Below are 17,987 nucleotides of genomic sequence, written 5' to 3' on the forward strand. Positions count from 1 at the left end.
AAATTAATTCATTTTGGAGAACAATTAAGTCTATCATATAATGTCTAAGGTCCTTTGAATCAGATGGTATAAGGCCTAATCTCCAAATGGAAAAATCAGGTTTGAAGGGACCCCCCCCCTTTCTATATATATATATATATATATATATATATACTATCATATAATGATGTGACATCAATTGATTGGCTCACAAAAGCATCTCAATTTAGTACAAATTATATGTTCTCATATATTAAAAAAAAAAAAAGTGTTACTGCTACAAAAATATTACATAATAGTAAACTCACAAACTGACATAATTTCATATGATACGTTAGATTTACAAAAGTACTTTTACAATCTAGCATACCATATCAAATAACGTCAAGTTGTGGCTTTACTTTTATGGAATATTTTTGTGGCTAAAACATTTATCTTAAAAATATATATAATTAGGTCAAACAATATGATGGAAAGTAAAATTTATACTAAGAGTTGATCTTCAAATCGGATTTTGGGCTTTTGGGCCTTTTACACCTTCCATGGGTCTACTTACACATTAAACCGCTCTTTTGCCTTGAGTTCGTTCATCCCTCTCTCTTCGAGTTCACTTTCTCAAGCTTGAGTCCGTTCCTACTCTCTTCCGCACCATCAATCTCTCTGTCCTTGAGCTCCCAATGCCTTCTCACCAAGTCCGTTCCTCTCATTTCTCTCACCGTCACTCTCTCTCTTGGCGCTTTCTCACAATTTTTTTAGAATCGTGTTGTTTGCCCTATCACCCTAATCATGTCAATTTCCTTCCATGGCCATTACTCCCCAAACATCCTAAAGCTTTCATAACCATTTGATAGAACTCCACAAAGAGAAAAAATTTCAAAACATTGATTACAACAATTTGAATAGATTTATGTTACAAGGCATGACAGAGGAAGTTAGGGTTTGGAAGGTGATGGAGTTCAGAGATGAGTTTAAGTGAAGTGAAGTGGGTGTCGTGGGTCGTGGGCCTTGGTGCGCATGGGTCCTTAATAAAGTCAAGATTTGTAAGGTCGGCAGCATTTGATCATTAGAGGTTAGTCCATTAGGTCGTAGGTCAGCTAGGTTGTAGTGGGCATTTATCTTTTGTTATGAATTGTTATTTTGTATTACGTTCATGTAGTATTTTAATTTTAATTTTCTTAGTGGCTAAGAGTCACGTAGTGGAAGGAGTGTCAATTTTGTTATATGCGAGAGTAGAGGGTTGTTAGAGGGTAAGCAGAATATTCCAAACTTTATCTTTCCCTATTTTCTAGAGGTTGCTCCCCTCGAAGTGGGCTGTATCCCTACGTTTGATAGTAATTCCAGAATTTTCTCTCATTTTCTATCATACTTTCTATTACACATTTTTGGGTTTATTACAATTGGTATCAGAGCAGTCTGTTCTCTATGCAATCTAATTCAAATCGCAGAAGGCACCCAAATTAATCAACTACAAGATGGTCTCAACTCCCTGAAGAAGTCCACAGAATCCCAATTCAAGGCTGTCAAGGTTGAAATGTAGACTTTAAGAAGACAAGTTGAGAAGTCTATAGAAGTGGAGATGTAGGCTATGCGTAAACAGGTGGAGGTAGTGACGCATCAACTTTCTTCTCTAACCCTGGAGCTGTAAAGAAATAACAACACCCAGTTCGAAGAATCATCTTCAAATCAAAGGGAGTCAAGACATGATTCAAGAGTGACACACGTGGGGGAAGTTCAACCAAGGGCAGTATGATTGGATTTCCCCACTTTTCATGGGGAGGACCCCTGGGGTGCCTGTATAAGGTAAATCAGTTCTTCACTTTCCATAACATACCACCACTACACAAAATGAGACTTGTATCTTTTCACATGGAGGGCCAAGCTCTTGTGTGGTTCCAGGACTTGGATGAGTTAGGAGCTTTGACAAGTTGGGAGAAATTTGTTAAGGCATTATTTGTCAAATTTGGTCCTAGTAGTTACGATGATCCGATGGCGTCTTAGACAAACAAGCACTGTGGAAGTCTACAAGGCTAGCTTTAGGCCTTATCAAATAGGCTAAGGGGGTTGTTTGAGAAGTATAAACTTAGATATTTTCTAAGTGGATTGAGGGATGATATAAGGTTGCATGTTCATACATTCAACCCTAACAATTTAACTGATGCCTATAGCCTAACTAAAATATAGGAAGAACGTGTAAACCTACACAATAAATTAATCAACCATACCCTAAACCTATACACTACTGAACTAGCATCCTTGAAATTCCAACCCTCCCTACACCCAAATGACCCCAACAAAAACCAGAGTAAGGCCATTGTCCTAGTGTAGAAAATTAGCCAAGCTCAAATGAAGAACAGAAGGGAGAAAGGTTTATGTTATTATTGTGATTCCAAATGAAGTCTGAGCCATAAGGGCCACAACCCTAAACTATATTTGATTGAGGAGGTGGAAGATAGCTTGGAGGGTTGTGGGGATGACAATGATTCAGGGGTAGAACAACTTGAGAACCTGAAAATGCTCTATGCAAAAAAACTACCAAAAATCTCATTACATGCGATTATAGGTTCCTTAAGTCCCAAAACTATGAGAGTTAAATGGAAGATTGACTGACAGTGGGTAATCATTTTTATAGACTCGGGCAGTACCCACAACTTTGTAGATCCTGTTGTACTTAACCGAGTCTCATTGTCCTTGGTTATGGAAGAGAAGGTGAGGGTTAAAGTAGCCAATGGGGAACAAGTAGACAGTGAAGGGAAAGTTATGAGGTTAATGTACAAGTATAGGGAGTGATTTTTAACATTGATATGTATTTGTTGGTTTTAGCAGAATGTGACATGGTACTTGGTGTACAATGGCTTCAAGGGTTGGGATTGATTTTATGGAATTACTTGTAACTTACTATGCAATTTCTACACAAACACAACCCAATGAAGTTAAAGGGGTTAAGTGTAAATACTTGGATCAAGGAAGGGTCTGTCAGCATTATGCATAAAATGGAAAAAAAAAAAAAGAAAAAAGAAAGAGTATTGTTACATCTGATTGAGGATTCCAAAAGTATAGCAGATTAGGAGATTTCCCCATCTATTCAGCAGCTGCTCAACCAGTATTCTGACATCTTTGCCTCCTCTTATAGCTTACCACTTGCAAGATCCATGACCATTTCATTAACTTTCAGCCTGGAACCAACCCAATTTGTAAGACCCTATCGCTATCCCTATTTTCAAAATGATGAAATAGAAATGATAGTTAAAGAAATGCTAGATTCAGGTATTGTGAGGCCTAGCCAAAGTCCCTACATTCTACCCGTGTTGCTAGTGAGGAAGGTGGATGGGACTTGGAGATTGTGGGTAGACTACCGGACTCTTAATAGTTTGACTATTAAGGATAAATTTCCTATCCCGGTAGTGGAGGAGCTAATGGATGAACTGTTTGGAGTTAAGATCTTCTTTAAGTTTGATTTAAGGTCGGGCTACTATCAAATACGTGTGAAACCATAAGATGTTCCAAATACTATCTTTCGCACCATGAAGGACACTACAAACTCTTAGTTATACCATTTGGCTTAAGTAACGCACCCTCAACTTTCCAAAGTTTGATGAACGAGATTTTTAAACCCTATCTCAGAAAATTCCTCTTAGTCTTTTTTTATGATATTTTAATTTATAACAGGGATGAAGATGAGCACTTACTCATTTGGTTACGTAGTTCAGATGAGATGAGATGCGATGTTTTGTTGAAAGTTGAATAAAATATTATTAGAATATAAATTTTTAATATAATTTATATTTTAGAATTCGAAAAAGTTGAATTGTTTATTATATTTTGTATGGGAGTTTGAAAAAGTTATAATAATGAAATGAAATAATTTTGTGTATCCAAACCAGATCTTAATTCACTTACAGCTTACCTTTGACACTTTGAGGAAAAATAAACTATTTACTAAACTAAGCAAATGCATATTGGCCTGTGAGAAAATTTCATATTTGGGGCACTAAATCTCTGTCTAGGAGGTATGAGAAGACTCAGATAAGCTAGAAGCTATGTTAAAGTGGCCCAAACCCATGTCCCTAAAGTATTTGAGGGGTTTCTTCGACCAGACAGGGTACTACAGAAGATTTATAAGGATTTATGGTGGCATTATTGCCAAGCACACCAATTTGTTTAAAAAACGATAGTTTTAAATGGGATGAAGAAGTATAAACAGCATTTGATAAGCTGAAGTCAGTCATCACTCAACCTCCAGTGTTGGCACTACCCAACTTTCAACTTCCATTTACCATTGAATGTGATGCTTCAGGGGATGCTATAAGTATAGTGCTGATGCAAAATGCCAGATCCTTAGCATTCTACAGTAAAGCCTTGAAGGGAAGAGCCTTAATGTTATCAACCTATGAAAAGAAATTATATGCACTGGTGTTTGCAGTGTAGAAGTGGCGCCCATATCTGCTAGGGCTGTCTTTTTTGGTCAAAACGGACCACTAAAGCCTCAAATTTTTTTTGGATCAAAGGGTGAGAACTACTATGCAACAAAAATAGGTGTCAAAATTAATGAGGTATGACTTTATTGTGGAATACAAAAAGGGAAGCGAGAATGTAGTAGCTGATGCATTATCTAGACAAGGGGAAGAGGAAGTGCAGGTGACTGTGCTCTCACTACCCAACTTCAATTGGATCATAGATATTAAAGCCTCCTATATCTCAGATGCTAAGTTAAAAGAGCTATTTAACAAGTATCCTAGAAAGGACTTGCAAGCCCTCTATTTAGTTAAGGATGGACTCTACTTTTACCAAGGAAGGATGTATATCCCTGTTGACCAGTCCCTTATTAAGAAGTTGCTGACCTTGGTGCATAGCAGCCCTATGAAGGGATACTTGGGCTTTGAAAAAGTTGTCCACAGATTAAAAAGGGACTTCTATTGGCCTGGTTAAAGTCAGATGTTAAAAATTTCCTTACGAGCTATGATATTTATCAAGTGGTAAAAGTGAACAATACCTTTCCTAGTGGATTGTTGCAGTCTCTGCCTATACCACAAAAACTATGGACACACATAACAATGGGTTTTGTATAGGGGTTGCCTTTGTCTGGGGGATTTAACACACTGCAGGTCATAGTGGACAGATTCACCAAGTATGCACACTTTGTGCCACTGTTCCCCCCTAAACTGCAAGATTAGTAGCCCAGTTGTTAATGAAGCACATCTTCAAACTACATGAGACGCCAGGTTCTATTGTGTCTAACAGGGACCCCATTTTTACTAGAAAATTTTGGAAGGAGTTTTCATTACAGGGTGTTCAATTAGCCTTAAGCATAGCTTACCATCTACAATCGGATGGATAAACAAAGGCAATCAATAAATGGTTGGGGAACTACCTAAGGATTGGTCGAAGTTGGTGTAGTTGGCTGAGTGGTGTTACAATTCTAGCTTATATGACTCTTCCAAAGTATCTCCCTTTGAGGCATTATACGACTACAAACCCCCTAGGCTACTTAATTACATGATAGGAACTTTTAGAATGGAAGAGGTAGATTTGACACTAAGAGACATAAATCATCTCTAGACTCTACTCAAGGAAAACATCACCAAAGCACAAGACCGTATGAAATGCTATTCAGATTAAAAAAAGGAAGGAACATCAATACATAGTGGGTGTTTGGGTATACCTACGGCTTCAGCTGTATAGACAGTCCTCAATCCACAAACATTGTAATCTAAAGCTTTTCCCCTGCTTCTATGGTTCTTTTCAGGTGGTGCAAAGGCTGGGAGAAGTGGCGTACCACCTGACGTTACCGGAGATGGCCCAGATCCACGATGTCTTCCATGTGTCTCAACTCAAATGTAAACTGGGACAATACATCACCTTAGTGTCGACACTACCTAGGGCTGTGCAAATCCTCTACCGGCTTCGACTCCGGTCGACGCCCGCTTCGCCTTCGACTCCTACGGAATCTGAATAGTCGAAATTCGGAGTCGAAGTCAGAATCATTCTGAAATTTAATGTCGGAATTAGAGTCTATATGGGCTTCGAACTCCGACCAAAAATTTTGCAGAAATCCTCTACCATTTTCTATTAGCTTGTTTTAATTGTCTTAACCAACTTTATTACTTTTTACGAGGTTGTTTTTAAGAATCAGCATAAAGGCTAAAGTGTCTTTCTCCTCAAGCAACTTTATCAACTTTACTTTTTTATATACTTTCACTTTTTGGTTGAAAACTTGAAACCACTGTCGTTTTTCATTTTTTTTTAATTTATTACGTTCAAGCTAGCTGGTGCAAACTGCAAATTCAAGTGACAAGAAGTCTCCTTTTACTAACATTGAAAGGAATTGCGCCAGCTGAAAGACTTCTCTCTGATATTAAAAGAGATTCGAAATCACCAACGGCATAAAGACTTCCCTTTGGCTCTGAATATAAAAAAAGAAAGAAAAAATAAACTTCAATCTTCAATTGCTCCAACACGCGAGAAGGCTCCATATCATTAGTATTCGAGCTCCTCTTCAACACCGTGCCTCTACCCATTTCCTTATATACTTTTGTGAAATCATCATGTAAGTGGAGAAATGCACCGGAATATATCTTGTATAACCTAAACTTACAGGCTCAATATCATCGCGATGGCGTTCAACGGTGACGCTTGACTAAGTCCTCTCTCTCTCTCTCCATGTGTTGCTCCGATGCTCCGACTCCAAAAAATCCGATCGGAGTCGGAGCCCAACTTCGATTCTGACTTTTGTATGAATCGGAGGTTGGAGTCGAAGCCCCCCTAACACTCCACCCCCCCCCCCCCCCTCCCAACCCCCAGTGAATGCTCAGGGCATCCTTAAACCATAACCTGAAGAGGTTCTAACTTGTCGCATGGAGAAGAGAAAAGGACAAGCCTTTCGTGGAGATCCTCATATGCTGGCAAGGGCAACACGCTAAGGACAGCTCTTGGGAGCCTTACTACCACATGCGTAAGGATTTTTCCCACCTTGTGGACAGGGTGTTGTGAAGGGGGGGATTTTACACAGAGTGACAAAGGGAGCTAGGTCTTGGAAGGTGATGGAGTTCAAAGAGGAGTTTAAGTGAAGTGAAGTGGGTGTTGTGGGCAGTGGGCCTTGCTGTGCATGGGTCCTTTTAATAAAGTCAAGTAAGATTTGTAAGGTTGACAGCATTTGATCGCTGGAGGTCAGGCCATTGGGTCGTAGGTCAGCTGGGTTGTAGTGGGCCTTTATCTTTTGTTATGAATTGTTGTTTTGTATTACGTTGATGTAGTATTTTAATTTCTATTTTCCTAGTGGTTGAGAGTCAGGTAGTGGAATGAGTGTCAGGGTTTGTTATATGCGAGAGCAGAGGGTTGTTAGAGGGTAAGCAGAATATTCCAAACTTTATCTTTTCCTATTTTCTGGAGAGTAGAGGTTGCTCCCCTCGAAGTTGGCTGTATCCCTACGTTTGATAGTAATTCCAGAATTTTCTCTAATTTTCTATCATACTTTCTATTACGTTTTTTTGGGTTTATTACAATTTGAACAAATATACAACCAGCGCTGTGATGGGAAAACAAGAGAATTGACAAAAAAGAATCACTATCTCAAATTGGATTGAATCTAGGGAAATCAACCAGTTACTTTCTCAGACTTGTTCGAGACAGTCTAAAACTTCACTCCATATTTTTCTAGTCCAATGTGAGAGAGAGAGAGAGAGAGAGAGAGAGAGAGAGAGAATGATGGTATAGTTTGCTCTTCTATCCTGCTTCTTCTGCAATTTGTGATGCCAGAGCCTTCTGATGCCTACTGACTATGGATGTGCTTGGCCTGGGAACTTGAGAATTGGTTTAGATCTATTCGAAGGGCAACTTACCGATAGGGAGAAATCTTAGATTTAATTCAACTTTAGGAGAGACAGAGAAAGCAGCAAGGGCATGAGATTCGATCTGCTATTGAATGAGAGAGTGGAGAAAGAGAGAGAGAGAGAGACCGAACTAAGTGAAAGAGAGGTGTTTTGATGTGTCGTTGTTACCGTAAATTGTCTATGCTTAAAACGTGTCACCCTCCTATTGGAGGGTGTAAATCCAACAATAACATTGCGTCTGGTTTGGAGAGGCTCTCTTTAGAGTAATACTGGATATAGTCTTAAGGTGTGTAAAATTTTGCATAATTTTTTTTTAAAAAAGTAAGATCTACTATTAAAAATATTTTTTCCATATTCATCTCAGATTTAATTATTTTTTTATAAGGACTGCAAATATTATATAGCAAACGGCATGCGCTTACAACCTCATGTAACAACTTTCTCCTCCGAAATTTGAAACTATATTTTGGAGGGAAATGTCATTTCCTTTTGTTCGCTCTCTCTGAGGTAAAAAAATTCGAACACTTTCAAAACCTTCGCTATCTGTATCTGGTACGGTCGCTTCCATACTGTCCCCAACAATGGCCGAAACCCTAAGCCCGAACCCGAAGCAGAGGCTCGTCTCCTCGGCGGTCCCGCGGATCCAATCTCCGACCAGCCCATTCTTCCTGGGCTCCAACGACGATCAGCTCGAGCGCGCCCAGGCCCGCGCTGCTCGTGCTGCCAAGGTCCGCCGCAAGTCCATTGCACCCCCCCGACTTTGCGACGGAGATCCTGAACCCGACCCTTGCCTCGGCAAGCAGCAGATCCTCGATCTCTTCCGCAATTGCATCAAACTCGCCAGCGAAAATGTCCGTATAATCATTCTCTCTCTCTAAAACTATATAGGTGTTTAAATTTGACTTGTTTAGTTTTAGGGTAAAGTAACCGCTGAAAGAAGAAAACTAGAGAATTTTTCTGGAAGTTAATCAGATAGTATTTAATCATAATTGGAGGAATGTGAGTTTCGCTGAGTTTTTCTTTCGTAAATGTTTTTGTGTTTCCTTTGTTAATTTCTTGGTGATTTTGAATTTCTGTTTGGGGCGTGCAGAAAATTAATCAAAAGAACACGTGGGAGCTAAGTTTGATAGACCATTTAACAGAGATTATAAAGGTCGAGGAAGAAGACGATGCGGAGACGAATTTCCAAAAGGTACTCTATTGTACTTTATGTTCATTATAAGACTGGCAATTCCAGCCTCTCTAACCACCAATTTCTGTGTAAAATAGTTCTCAAGAAAATATTATTCGGGTGTAAAGATAGATATTGGAATAAAAATTGGTCCTCGATTCAAGTGACGGTGGGGCGCCCAAGATGTGCCTTCAAATTTTGTCGTGCGTTGTGTCCTACAAGAGGATGGGGTTGTTTTAGGTTTGTCGGAATTTTTGTAGGTAGAATTATAAGTTTTCAGTCCAAATTGATTTGCAAGTGATGGTTAAATTCCGCACACAGAATTATGCTTTGGGTCGGATTGTTTTAAGGTGGTTATTTTGGCCTGGTGGGAGTACAAATACCGTCACTCCATTTTTCTGAGTGGTCAACAGATATTACCTTCATTTTTTTTACTCCGGGAATCTAGTGCACGATTTTTTGCTGGGTTGTAGAAATATATGCATAATCCTTAAAGTTAAAAAATGGAGTAACTTTTGTTCCAAAACTGTGGGTGATATAACTTTCCTGACACGCTCTGGCACATGTTATATACCTCAAGTGTTAATTTATTTTCATTGTGTAGGCAAGTTGCACTCTTGAAGCTGGAGTTAAGATTTACTCTTTGAGAGTGGATTCAGTGCATTCAGAGGCTTATAAGGTCCTTGGTGGGATGAACAGAGCAGGTCAAGAAAATGAACAAGGTCGAGTTTATTACCATCAGAAGTTGCCCTTGTAATTTTCTTTTATGTGTGTGCATGTGCTTTTTTGAAGGGGGGAGGGGTGAGGGGTGAGGTTGGGTTTAGGAATTAAAAATATTGAAAATTTTAATTTCGAACATTTTAGTTATTGACACACGTGGGTTGCAAGAAATGTAAAGGAATATTCAAATTAGGTATATTGACCCTGATTATTAATTATAAAAGAAATTAAGAGAAATTATTGGCCTATAGATGGCAAAGTGACATATTTTCTAAAAGTCTTGCTTTCTGATGCATGTCATGGAAAGTTAAGAATAATTACTTGATGTGTCTGGTTATATTTTTGATGTTGTTGATTTGCATCACCAAATTTCACTTTTGAAGTCACGCCCTTTAAGTTCCATTAATTTTCTGATTCTTTATTGTAGCGTCAGATACTACTTTGGAGGATGCCAACGCTGACAGTGGACAAGAGGGAGGTCCTTCCAAAAAGGAGATGGAGAGAAAGGTGGATGATTGTCTTATCTTGAGAATGGGTTTATTATTGAAAATATATACTTACAGATCTTATGAAATGCAGTTGTCACCTTTATCAACACTGGAATCCTCTTTTGAGGCTCTTAACGTAAAGAAGTTTGATGGTGAACACATATCTTGTGCTGTGTCTGTTACTAGCATGAGTTGCAAGGTTGCGTTTATGATGGAGTTGCATTTGTATTTTCAGTTGCATTTGCAGTGGATCCACTTTATCATCAGACATCTGCACAATTTGATGAAGGAGGAGCCAAAGGTCTTTTAATGAATAACCTTGGGGTATATGGTGGATGCAGAATGCTCTTTGATTCACTGGAAATACCGAGGAAGTGCATGACATGTGAAAATCAGCATGATAAATCAGAAACAATTGATCTTTCTTTTGCCAAAGGTGTGTTGGTTTTGGTAATATATGTCGTTTCTGGTCTTATCAATAATAGGAAAATTTAGTTGCAATAACAGTCATTTCCTGTTCTTCGCAAAGACTATGTTGAACAGATGGTGCTGAACATGCGGCTGAAGAATGAAATTTCTCCAACTCTAAGAGATATAGTCAATCAATTTGATGAAAATAATAGAAGACCATCGGAGTTTTATGCTTCTGGCCAAAAATCAGCAGAGAAAGTTGGTGCAGCTTATGAGAATGAGGTTGATTTGGATGGTGATGCAGTTGAGAACTGTGGGACCTGGAATTTTGATGATGATGACCAAACAAGTGTGCTTGATGACCCCATTTGTGCAGATTCAACTTACGCAAGTTATCATGAGGTGTTAGCTAAAGACTACCCATCAAATTGGTTTTGGCTGTCATATATGCTTTTCTTTGATTTTTCTCTTTATTACAAGGAATTCAAGGATGGTGATGTTTGATCACAACTTGTTAAATTTTTGTAGGAAAATGAACCATTTTCTTTCCATGAACCTGGTAGTGATGACAGAGTTGAGAAAATTGATGGTTATCTGTTCTCAAATCTGGGGTTTACCAAACAAAATGCTTGGGCAGGTCCTGACCATTGGAAGTATCGGAAAGCTAAAGGTAGGGTTCAGGGCACTACCAGCAGGTTATATCATCAATCAGCTTACTCATTTTGGTAGAATTTTGAATGCTATTGCTATGTGGAATACATTTTGAAGGTTCAGAGGATGATCCAGCTACAAAAAATGTGTCACCAGTGACAACAAAGCGACCAAGAAGTAAGAAACAAACAGAAGTTGATATTGATTTCACAAAAGCGTTGAATGAAGATTTATCAGATGTCTTTGCTCCTCCAAAAAATCCCAAGTCATTACTGTTGCCGGCAAATAGAGCACCTTGTAATACAAAACTTCCTGAAGATTGTCATTATCAACCAGAAGATCTTGTTAAATTATTTCTCCTCCCTAATGTAAAGGTAATAACTGCAGTTAAATTTATATTATGGTTCTTGTGAAATGCCATAATTTTATTTTCTTTTAGTATTGTTGAATGCTTAACTTGTTTGCAGTGCCTTCGGGTGCGGAGACGAAAATGCTCAGGTAAAATTCTATAACATTATTCATAAATTTATCTTTTGATTCCTGAATTTCCCCTTATTCAGGCTAAAATATGCACTTTATGTTTAAAATGAGCTATTGTAGTGAGCATCATTAGGCCTTCCTATATTTTCAGATGAACTGAGGCAGCAATCGGATGACTATGGGCCGCTGCCATCCTGGGACGATGCGAGTGTTTTTGGTGGGCAATATGACAATGGAAGTGACCATAGTGATGTAGAGGACTCCAGTGCACTTGTTTCTCAACCTCGCCAGGTTGGTTTCTTGCTTTTTCACTCCAGCATAATTTTATTTGTATTTGCATGCCAGTTGTGGACTTTTGAGGTTGGACTTCCTGTGGGTTGGAATCATAGGTGGCTTTTCTGATTTCTGCATCCTGGTTTTTAGGTTTAAAAATCCGCTATTATTTTCAGATTGCTTTGTTAAATAGAGCAAGCATGTACAGACAGTACTTGCAATTTGTACTCATAGTTCGTTCCTTTATGTAAACAATACAGGTCAATAAAATTGAAGTAAAGTATGACAAAACTTCTAAGCAAGTTGATGTCCAAGCATTGAAAGAAACTCTTTGGGACCATATACACGAATCTTCTGCAGTATCTCCTCAGGTACGGAAATAACTTTCTACAAATTGCAGTTATCCTCATCTGAATTCTTGCCGGCAACAGTAGCTTAATCTGGGATTTATCACTAAACTGAAATAGCCATACAGAGGGTTGGCATATTGTTTGTTATTCCATGCTGCAGTTACATTTTTTTCCCTCAAAGACATCCTAGCAGTTAATAATGCCTGATGACCTTGACACTAGATTTGTATTGCTAATTAAGAAAAAAAATAATGGGTATTTCTTGAACTGTCATGCAATCTTTTATCACATCTTCAGAGCATCAATCCAGATAGATACCGAATCTATGGATTAAAATCCACTTTCAAGATACCTTGTTGGTGAAGTAGACACTTTATACCAAAACTTGTGCTTGTTTGATCTATATGCTATCAGCAATTTTAGTGTAAAAGAAACCAAAAGAAAAAGGAACAGAAGAATATAGAAGGCATCTGTAGACTGAGTTGGAACAATGAAGCTTATAGTAAAATAAAAATAACTAAGAGATGAAGCTTGAAAGGTCAAAAGGGGCTTGAAAGAGAATATGAAAGTAGTCCATTTGGTATCCTATTGTATGAGCTGCCACAGGTTTACCTAAGTTACTTCTTGAAATAATGCCAAGAGTAGATGGTTTTTTTTTTTTCTGATGCAAAATTCCATATGTTGAGCTTATCTTATTATCCAAAGAGAATGTCTTGTGATTTTTTCTCTCTGTAATGAATCACGAATAAACTTTGTTATTGATGAGGAAGAGTTACCTATAGAATATTCCAAAAGCATTCTTGCTACCTTCATTCTGTTAGGCAAAGATATTAATCTAATCTGAAATCTTCCTTAATCTCAACCTTATATTCAACTTTATTATACCATGTCAGCAAAAATATCTTTACTTGTTAGAAACTAATTTACTCTATGCTGACTCAAATAGTAAATTACACTTTTCATTTTATAGCATTCACCATTTTAAAAATTACACTTGTTATCTCCCTTGCACGTTTCCCCATGTTGCTTTGAATCTACCATTTTTGAGTTTCTTCAATGTAGCATTGTCATGATGTTTATATCAGATGTAATATCTGTATCTGTATTTTCAAAAGTAGATTCTGAATTTACATATTTCTACATTGGAAAGGATCAGGAAGAAGCGGTGTCATTCAGGCAAATCTTGGCCAGTTTTCCTAATGACTGCAGAGCTGCTGGAACTATAAATGAGATCTCCCCACATCTGTGTTTTATATGCCTACTACATTTAGCTAATGAGCATGGGTTGAGCATTCATGGACGTACCAGTTTGGATGATCTCAGCATTCACTTTCCTATTAGTGAGTGATACACGTGCAAGTGAGATTATCTAGGCCATTATTTAACCCACGAGTTATTGTGTACTCTGTTGTGGAAAATATGTAGTAAGCCTTACTTCTATACTCCTGATCAACATGGGATGAGGGATTCGTGGTTCCACCAACTTGGATGATCTCAGCGTAAGCCTTCCTCATGATGATGATAAAAGAAAACAGAGCTGGTCATCTAAATTTGGCCTACTCTTTCTTGTGTTTTAGTATGAAAATTGTAGGCAGTGTATAATCCACTGATCCATGTACTGGTCTTCCCATGTCCGCATATATTTAATTTTTCTAGATTGGTAGATTTCGTTTTTGATCACTGCTTTCAGACTGTAAACAACATGACCAATGTTATAACATGAGTGCTAATTTCCATATCTGGCATTTTTGTGGAAAAGAAGGTATCAATCTGATCAGCTTGCCAATAATTTCACCATGCATGATGATGTTGGTGGATGCTAAGCTACATCCAGACAGAATATGCATTTTAAACAAAGATAGCAAGGGATAATAATATGGTACCCCTATGTTCATATTTAATCGCGATTTCTTGTTTTGCATGGAAATAAGAATAGCCACTGATCTACCACTTTGTGAGTCTTACAAGTTGAACATTGACTAAATTTGAGGTGGGAAAAAAATCCACAGATAGGCGGACTCCAGAGTCCATAACAACGAGATTCCTATACTTTGCTATTAATGATTATACACTGATTTAGATAGCTTAGGATATGACGAACAAATTCATGAGCCTCTTTGAGGCAAGGCCTGTTGAAAATTCATCACCACCAGCCGAGACCTCCCCTTGAATGACAGTTGCCTTAGATTGTGCCTTATGAGGTTACGATCAGTCTTTACACAGTCTGGACATTTCTCTGATTTTGGGTACGAGAGTTGGCAATATCTTCTTTCCATCCTCTCTGACGAGCTCTCAGCTCCCACATAGCTGTCAGTTTCTTTTGGGCCACTAATGTTAATTCAGATTTCTCCCTCGCTTCCTCGCATGTTTCCATGCCGGAACTACACTTATCTGCTTCCTTTTGATACTGGGATGTAATCTTCTTTGCCTCGAGCAGAGCCATGTCAGCACGCTGCTGATTTTCCAAAGCCTCAGCTTCCTGCAGCTTCAGCTCCTCCGTCAATAGCTCTGCAAAATTCTTTTCCGTGTCTTCACTCACCTCTGGGTCATGCTTTACACAATCTGCATTATGTATGTCACATCCAACAAAGAAAAACTAGTATTACCAAAAGAAATGAGATTCAATAAAATTCAAATTCCAGTTATCATCCTCTAACAACTAGTTGATTTTCCAAAATCAATATCGAGGGAGAATGATGAAGTAAGAGAAAATACATGGTATTTCATGCTAACCAGAAGACAAGACATGTAAGCCATAAGGTAAAGTGCATTCCAGTATGGATGCTGGTGCAAGCCAAGTGAGAAACAAATATTCTCACGAATATCAAATTATCAATGCCAAAGTATTCCATATATGTATTTTGTTGTCTACATGATGTGTGTCTCCCACATGTGGGAAAGCCCTAAGTTTCCACATAAAGATAGAATCAAAACTGCAAAGTGTGTAAGAGTACATTTGCAACACAGTTCACAAATCTGGCATATCGCATGAACCCACTTTTCAAGTCATTAATCCATCCAAATCCAAAAAAATACCCAGGGAAACAAGAAAAACAAGAATTTGAAATAAAAGGTTACACATTACCAAAAATACATAACGGATTGAATAAAAAAACTCTCATATATTAAACTTCCTTGAGAAGATGATCTTCTATAACTGACTAGATACAATTATCACAAAATCATATGGAAGTACAAAAGGTATTCACAAGAACTGGATTAAAAAGAAATGAAAATAATTAATTTCTGTGTCGCCTGATACAAATACAAATTACACGTGAAGTGTCGAAGTGAATAGTTGAGATGGATTGTTAACCCCGGTTGAAATTATGTCAATAACCAGTCAAAAACCAAAACATGATGCATCCCTCACTTTTTCTTGGTGAGTAACAGGGGGATAATTTGTATTTCAGTTTTCAAAACAGTGTGTTAAAGCACATGCATGCTGGTGATATTGAACAAAAATCTTTTTTGATAAGATATCGAGAAAAAATCTTAATTAAAACAGATCCTTAATAAATACCTCCTTCTGTGTTTGAAGCCGTAATTTTGAAGGAAATGTTAAAAGAGCACAAGCTAAACTAAACAAGATCAGAATGTACAAGCCAGATTGTGATCCATCACAAAAAGAAAACTGCATGATATCTAACTGCAAGGAATAATGACATATTCTGCATCCCTACTTCCATGCAAATGCTTATGGGAACAATATTAAGAAAAAAATTCTGTTATTCGGTTTCATACACCAAATCAACTACATCCTAAACAGCTGATTCATGAACAGAAACTAACCTGCAAAGGAAGTATTGCTCAATCCTGCATAAGTACAGACAAAGAAACTGAAATAAGTACATGCTTCATTATAAGAATTATAGCAGGTGGGAGCAAAATATTGAGCATCATATAATCCACAAAGCAAGTGATTGACAATTTGCAGACAGACCAGGTGTTCTGGAAGTTAGAAACCTGGGCGTGTATTATTCACAACGGGCCATTGGACAGCAGTTTTGTTCAAACCTAGGATACGTGGCCCAACTGAGGGGTTGCTCAATTCCCTCATATCCAAAGATGAGCTGAAAGCAATGACCAATAAAATTCAATCCTAGTTCTTTGTATATAGGGAATATTTTGCCTTTTCAAAGATGGAACTACGTGTTGCACATCTTACACATTACATGCATACAGTGGTCTTAATGGAGATTGGCTGCAAGGAAAATGGACTGGGATGAGGATTTGTCAAAGCATAGTCGAAATGTTTTGGATTGGGATCCTGAGTATGATAGTAGGAAGGGAAATCAATTTCAATTTATTCTAGCATTAGCAAAGAAAGAGTCACTAGTCACTACCCCAGTAGAAAACCTCACCAACCACACTTTCGGATTAAAGCTTTTAGTAAGTTCTCCTAACTCTCTCGGTTTATATCAGAAATTTCAGGTCATTGTTGGCGTGGCATTTTTTAGATCAGTGTTGTTGAAGTATTCCTTCTCATAGGCACAAAAATCGCGCTTTTCAACAATCAAAAAGATAATTACCGAATAGTTGAAACCTAGGGCTTATAACACTGAGTGAGTGCTGAATATTACAATGTTCAGATCAGACACTAGTATGAGATATCAAACCGGTTCAACGTAGATCTGGAGCCAATTGCACACCCCGGAAGACTAGTGTCAAAAGTAATAAAAAAGAAAGAAAGAAAGAAGCTACGAAACCTAGCTCAATCCCCAAGGCCATTAACGAACATCAATATTTCAACTATGCTTCCAACAACACATTAACAATTTCCCATCAAGAATCTCAACAGAAAATAAAAAAGAGAAAAATCATTAATCGAAGCATTGTGGGAAATCATATTTTTTCTTTTATGCGCGAGATCTACACGATTTTTTTTTTTTTTTTAGCGGATCAAACAAGAAAAGAAAAGAGATCTAAGAAGGAAATAGACAGTGTAGAAGGGAAAAGATCATTCATACGAACCTTGGGGAATGGAGAGTAGTGGCTGAGAGGAACAGTCGCATTGGCAGGGAGGACAGGAATAAGAGGAGGAGGAGTGGCTGACAGCGGCCAAGCCCTCCATGAAGTGCCAGTAGAGGGGTGGCCCAAGTATGTAACCCCCAATGCACAGCCCCACCACCACCAATCCCACCTTTAATACCATCGGATTATTCATTGCACCAGCGTAGATCAACTGCTCTTCCCCTTCCTCCTTGTCCTCTTCTCTTTCCCGTTTGATTGTCGATGTTTTTTTTCTTCTTTTTTCTCCGTCTTTCTTTTCTTTAATGAATACTATTATGAGCTTTATTTTCGTGTTCCAACTTTGAGCTCCCGTCGCAGCGGTTATTCGGTCTGATCCCTCTGTAATTTCCACTTTGAACGACTGGCATCTTGATCTTATAATTGAATGCTTTATAATTTTATAAATTAATATAAATTGAGATAAAACATAAATTATACAATTAATTTTACTATAAAATAGATTTAATATTTTTTATAAAATTATATTAATAAAATCTCTATTATAATATTTCTCAAATTTAATATAAACAATTTGTAAAATTTAGACGAGATGTTTCGTTGAATATTAAATAAAATATTATTATAATATAATTTTTAATATAATTTTAATTTTAAAATTTGAAAA

At 37.7% G+C, this 17,987-nt stretch overlaps 2 protein-coding genes across 7 annotated transcripts; one reads left to right on the top strand and one right to left on the bottom strand.

Moving 5' to 3' along the window:
* The first annotated feature begins 8,252 nt into the window (after window positions 1-8,252).
* LOC121248632 (condensin complex subunit 2) lies at window positions 8,253-14,343 on the top strand. 5 transcript variants are annotated; one of them, XM_041147154.1, is made up of 13 exons: window positions 8,253-8,656; window positions 8,896-8,997; window positions 9,581-9,698; window positions 10,124-10,203; window positions 10,276-10,336; window positions 10,420-10,620; window positions 10,714-10,997; window positions 11,124-11,265; window positions 11,370-11,620; window positions 11,714-11,744; window positions 11,878-12,017; window positions 12,260-12,370; window positions 13,500-14,343. In XM_041147154.1, exons 1-13 carry the CDS (start codon window positions 8,387-8,389, stop codon window positions 13,695-13,697), a joined length of 1,989 nt encoding a protein of 662 aa, XP_041003088.1. In that variant the 5' UTR covers window positions 8,253-8,386; the 3' UTR covers window positions 13,698-14,343. The 5 variants fall into 5 exon arrangements, with proteins under 5 accessions (XP_041003088.1, XP_041003089.1, XP_041003083.1 ...); XM_041147155.1 differs by having other exon boundaries at window positions 10,130-10,203; XM_041147149.1 differs by having other exon boundaries at window positions 8,256-8,656; window positions 11,364-11,620.
* LOC121248633 lies at window positions 14,257-17,718 on the bottom strand. 2 transcript variants are annotated; one of them, XM_041147157.1, is made up of 4 exons: window positions 17,324-17,718; window positions 16,367-16,422; window positions 16,142-16,165; window positions 14,257-14,911 (listed from the first exon to the last, which is right to left on the bottom strand). In XM_041147157.1, the coding sequence occupies exons 1-4, from the start codon at window positions 17,362-17,364 to the stop codon at window positions 14,565-14,567; spliced, it is 468 nt and encodes a 155-aa protein (XP_041003091.1). In that variant the 5' UTR covers window positions 17,365-17,718; the 3' UTR covers window positions 14,257-14,564. The 2 variants fall into 2 exon arrangements, with proteins under 2 accessions (XP_041003091.1, XP_041003090.1); XM_041147156.1 differs by lacking the exon at window positions 16,367-16,422 and having other exon boundaries at window positions 17,324-17,716.
* Window positions 17,719-17,987: the final 269 nt, after the last annotated feature.

This window comes from Juglans microcarpa x Juglans regia, chromosome 2D, assembly GCF_004785595.1.
Source record: "Juglans microcarpa x Juglans regia isolate MS1-56 chromosome 2D, Jm3101_v1.0, whole genome shotgun sequence".
Taxonomy (NCBI): Eukaryota; Viridiplantae; Streptophyta; class Magnoliopsida; order Fagales; family Juglandaceae; genus Juglans; species Juglans microcarpa x Juglans regia.

What these genes read in the sequence shown, in the direction of transcription:
- LOC121248632 (XM_041147149.1), top strand. Translation starts at nt 8,387, where the DNA reads ATGGCCGAAACCCTAAGCCCGAACCCGAAGCAGAGGCTCGTCTCCTCG. An exon ending in CTTACGCAAGTTATCATGAG is followed by an intron (nt 10,998 to 11,123) that starts GTGTTAGCTAAA and finishes AAATTTTTGTAG; the next exon opens with GAAAATGAACCATTTTCTTT. An exon ending in TTCTCCTCCCTAATGTAAAG is followed by an intron (nt 11,621 to 11,713) that starts GTAATAACTGCA and finishes ACTTGTTTGCAG; the next exon opens with TGCCTTCGGGTGCGGAGACG.
- LOC121248633 (XM_041147156.1), bottom strand. Translation starts at nt 17,516, where the DNA reads ATGAATAATCCGATGGTATTAAAGGTGGGATTGGTGGTGGTGGGGCTG. An exon ending in ACTACTCTCCATTCCCCAAG is followed by an intron (nt 16,166 to 17,323) that starts GTTCGTATGAAT and finishes GTACTTATGCAG; the next exon opens with GATTGAGCAATACTTCCTTT. An exon ending in GAGCAATACTTCCTTTGCAG is followed by an intron (nt 14,912 to 16,141) that starts GTTAGTTTCTGT and finishes TACATAATGCAG; the next exon opens with ATTGTGTAAAGCATGACCCA.